This window comes from Aristolochia californica, unplaced genomic scaffold, assembly GCF_029961685.1.
Source record: "Aristolochia californica isolate CCGP_79_NKW_82.1479 unplaced genomic scaffold, dmAriCali1.0.hap1 SCAF_9, whole genome shotgun sequence".
In the NCBI taxonomy this organism is placed as follows: domain Eukaryota; kingdom Viridiplantae; phylum Streptophyta; class Magnoliopsida; order Piperales; family Aristolochiaceae; genus Aristolochia; species Aristolochia californica.
Genome location: NW_027182290.1, coordinates 4,384,964 through 4,388,650, shown reverse-complemented (window position 1 = coordinate 4,388,650; position 3,687 = coordinate 4,384,964). Strand labels below are relative to the sequence as shown.

The following is a 3,687-nucleotide window of genomic DNA, read 5'->3' as shown; positions in this document are numbered from 1 at the left end:
AACTCTAATTTCTTTTGAATCGAGTCAGAAAGGTTGCAAAGGGGGGAGAAAAGTTGTCGAAGATCGTTGGTGCAAGGGACGACAAGAGGAAGAGAGGTTCAACAAGCAACGGGTTGCAGAAGGGTGATTTCAAAGAGGGGAGAAGTCGCTGAAGATCTAGGGAGGGCGAGACAAAAAGAAGTTCAACGAGCATCCAGGAAAAAAGTTGCAGGGTACAATTGAAATCATCTAAGGTCGCGAGCAAAAGAAGAGCTAACAAATGTTTTTCAGCTTCAGTTCGACAACCTTCCCAACAAACAAGAAAAGTGAATTCAAAGCTCAGACCGAGTACATTCACTTTCCCTTCGAGTTACGCCTAAAATAGGGAAAAATAAATTACATTTGTAATTGACTTTACATTTCACGTGCAAAGAACTCACTATTTGACCAAAAATCATGAAAAATAAATCCATATCATAGGGTGGAGAGTGGACAGCTTAAAAGTTTTAAACTTTTTTAAGTTAAAATTTGTCATTGACCATTGTCACAGATTTGGTCTGGCAGTTTATTGATACTATTTAGGTCTTTTCAAGCATGATACATGTAGGAACAGAGACCAGGGGATGCCGCTACCGGTTCCATCAATCTGCTGGTGTTGGTCAGATGCCACAGAATGCAGATTAATCCCTTCTTCACTATTTTCTCCGTAGATGGCACAAGACAACTGGAACTTTCCACTTTTCCCTACATATAGAATCTCCACATCTATTTCAGATCCATCTCTAAAGAGAGTTGGAGAAGAAGAAATAACAGAGTGTCGCACACACCACAACAAAAGAAAAAAAAAAAAACAGAAGAAGCTCACTATTGAAGAAGACATCACAGAGTTTTCCATAGACTAAAACATCAAACCCATTTCCCTCCTCGGTCTAAGCAACCTTCACCTCAATGACCCTGGGCTTCTTAGGCTCCGGCGGTGGGAGCTTCTGGACGGTCACCGTTAGCACACCGTCCTGGCAAACGGCCGAGATGGCGTTGGTATCAGCATTGTCCGGCAAAGGGAATTTCCTCATAAATTTGCCGACCCTCCTCTCCATTCTGATATATTTGGCGTCCCTTTCATCTTCCCTCTTCCGCTCACCGCTGATGACCAACACGTTGTCGTCCTCCACTTGAACCTTGATGTCGCCGCGCTTGAGACCGGGCATGTCGATGATGAAGGAGTAGGAATTGGGATAATCCTTGACGTCCGCGGGAGTGGAGGCCATGGCCTTGGCGTCTCGGACGAAGATCCGCGTTGGAGCATTGAACACCTTCTCCATCTCCTCTGGGTCATCCATCAGATGCTGAATTGTAGAGAATAGTTGGTTTTCGAGATCGAACGATCGAACATCCATTTGATGTTTTTTTGCTGGGGGTGGGAGGTCGGAACAGGAAGCTACAGAGTCGATTTCGCTGCAGAATCGAAGATGGAGCTTCGATTTATAGGTGAAGAGAAGAAGGTTCTGGTCTTGCCGAAGCTTCGCTTCGAATTTCTCTCCAGAATATGGTGGAAGCTTCGGAAAAAGTGAGATATAACCAAATGACGAACATGCCCTCCTTCATTGACAAGAGAGTGATTTCCGCACCCGCTCAACAATAACGTTCTATTATACTCCGGTCCGGTTTTGGTAGATAGACTTCTAATGGAGTTATAATAGATGAGGTAGAGTGAACGCACCTTTTAACTAATAAGCGAAAAATCATAATATTATTTTTATTACATGTGAATAAAATCATTTAATTTTCAAACTTAAGAAATCCATATATAAATTCAAACAAATCTCCAATGAGAAGTATTTAAAATTTTATATTCATTTGGTTTTTTATTGAGAACATAACTAATGTATACATAGGTAGTGGGAATAGATCATCTTTTTGGTATTATATTGGTATTATATGAAAGATATGAATAGGACATATCCCAAGAACCAATTGTTAAAAGTGGCCATAGTTTGAATCAATGTTCTTAGAATAGTTTTGAAAAGGAACGACTACATGACATTTCTTATACTTTAACGGTTAGTTGCCTTATGTATGCTCTAGTGTGTACGAATGTTAGGCAAATGTCAAAGTAACTATGGTATGGATCATTAGAGAGTTGTGCAACAAGAAAAGTCATTCAATATCTCTAAAACACCAAAAACTTCATACTTAATTATAGAAGATTTGATAACTTTGATATAATTAGACTTAAACTATGTTGGACTTGTTGACTCATATAAAAAGGTTTTTATAAAAAGTTTTTTAATTATTTATTTTAATTTAGGTTCATTATGTCCAAATTAAACATATTAATATAATATTGACATAATCGTTGAAAACTTCATGATTCAAGACTTCATTGGGTAATTTGTTACCCAAATTACTCAATAAACAAATCAAACATTTTACTATCTTTCTCGCAAGTCCATGTGTTATATATTCTCTATGTATTTACCTTTCCTCCTTCCAGTCATATAAAACTCATAAAAATTAAAATGAATCAAAAATGATTTATAGGTTTTAAGTGATTTGGTTTGGTAGTTTATTGATACTATTTAGGCCTTTTCTTCAAACATCATACATGGTAGGAACAGAGATCAGGGGGTGCAGCACCAGTTTCATAAATCTGCTGGTGTGTGTCAGATGCAACAGAATGCAGATTAATTCATTCTTCACTATTTTCTCATTAGATAGGCAAAAGACAACTGGAACTTTCCTCTTTCCCCTACATGAAGAGTCTCCACATCTATTTCAGATCCATCTCTAAAGAAAATGGGAGAAGAAGAAATAACAGAGTCGTCGCACACACCACAACAAAAGAAGCTCATTATTGAAGAAGACATAACAGAGCTTTCCATAGACTAAAACATCAAACCAATTTCCCTCCTCGGTCTAAGCAACATTCACCTCAATGACCCTGGGCTTCTTAGGCTCCGGCGGTGGGAGCTTCTGGACGGTCACCGTTAGCACACCGTCCTGGCAAACGGCCGAGATGGCGTTGGTATCAGCATTGTCCGGCAAAGGGAATTTCCTCATAAATTTGCCGACCCTCCTCTCCATTCTGATATATTTGGCGTCCCTTTCATCTTCCCTCTTCCGCTCACCGCTGATGACCAACACGTTGTCGTCCTCCACATGACCCTTGATGTCGCCGCTCTTAAGACCGGGCATGTCGATGATGAAGGAATAGGAATTGGGATACTCCTTGATGTCCGCGGGAGTGGAGGCCATGGCCTTGGCGTCTCTGACGAAGATCCGCATTGGAGCATTGAACGCCTTCTCCATCTCCTCCGGGTCATCCATCAGATGTTGAATTGAAGAGAATAATGGGTTTTCGAGACCCAACGATCGAACATCCATTTGATTTTTTTTTTGTTGGGGGTGGGAGGTCGGAACAGGAAGCTGCAGAGTCGATTTCGCTGCAGAATCGAAGATGGAGCTTCGATTTATAGGTGAAGAGAAGAAGGTTCTAGCCGAAGCTTCCTTCTAATTTCTCTCCAGAATGTGGTGGAAACTTCGGAAAAAGTGAGATATAACCAAATGACGAACATGCCCTCCTTTATTAACAAGAGAGTTAACTCCTTTGTTTAACCCATGCAGAACTCGTATGCAAACTCCTTTTGCAAATATACAAGTCAGTCTAACTCTCACTCTTATTTACAAGAGTTACGCTCACTCACCCGA

At 40.4% G+C, this 3,687-nt stretch overlaps 2 protein-coding genes across 2 annotated transcripts; both read right to left on the bottom strand.

Annotated features, from left to right (window-relative positions):
* Positions 1–653: 653 nt before the first annotated feature.
* LOC137940437 (17.3 kDa class II heat shock protein-like) lies at positions 654–1,440 on the bottom strand. The gene has a single exon (XM_068785501.1). The coding sequence runs from the start codon at positions 1,374–1,376 to the stop codon at positions 909–911; it is 468 nt and encodes a 155-aa protein (XP_068641602.1). The 5' UTR covers positions 1,377–1,440; the 3' UTR covers positions 654–908.
* Positions 1,441–2,655: 1,215 nt separating this feature from the next.
* Positions 2,656–3,434, bottom strand: LOC137941024 (17.3 kDa class II heat shock protein-like). The gene has a single exon (XM_068786228.1). It carries the CDS (start codon positions 3,361–3,363, stop codon positions 2,896–2,898), a length of 468 nt encoding a protein of 155 aa, XP_068642329.1. The 5' UTR covers positions 3,364–3,434; the 3' UTR covers positions 2,656–2,895.
* Between the last annotated feature and the right edge of the window lie 253 nt (positions 3,435–3,687).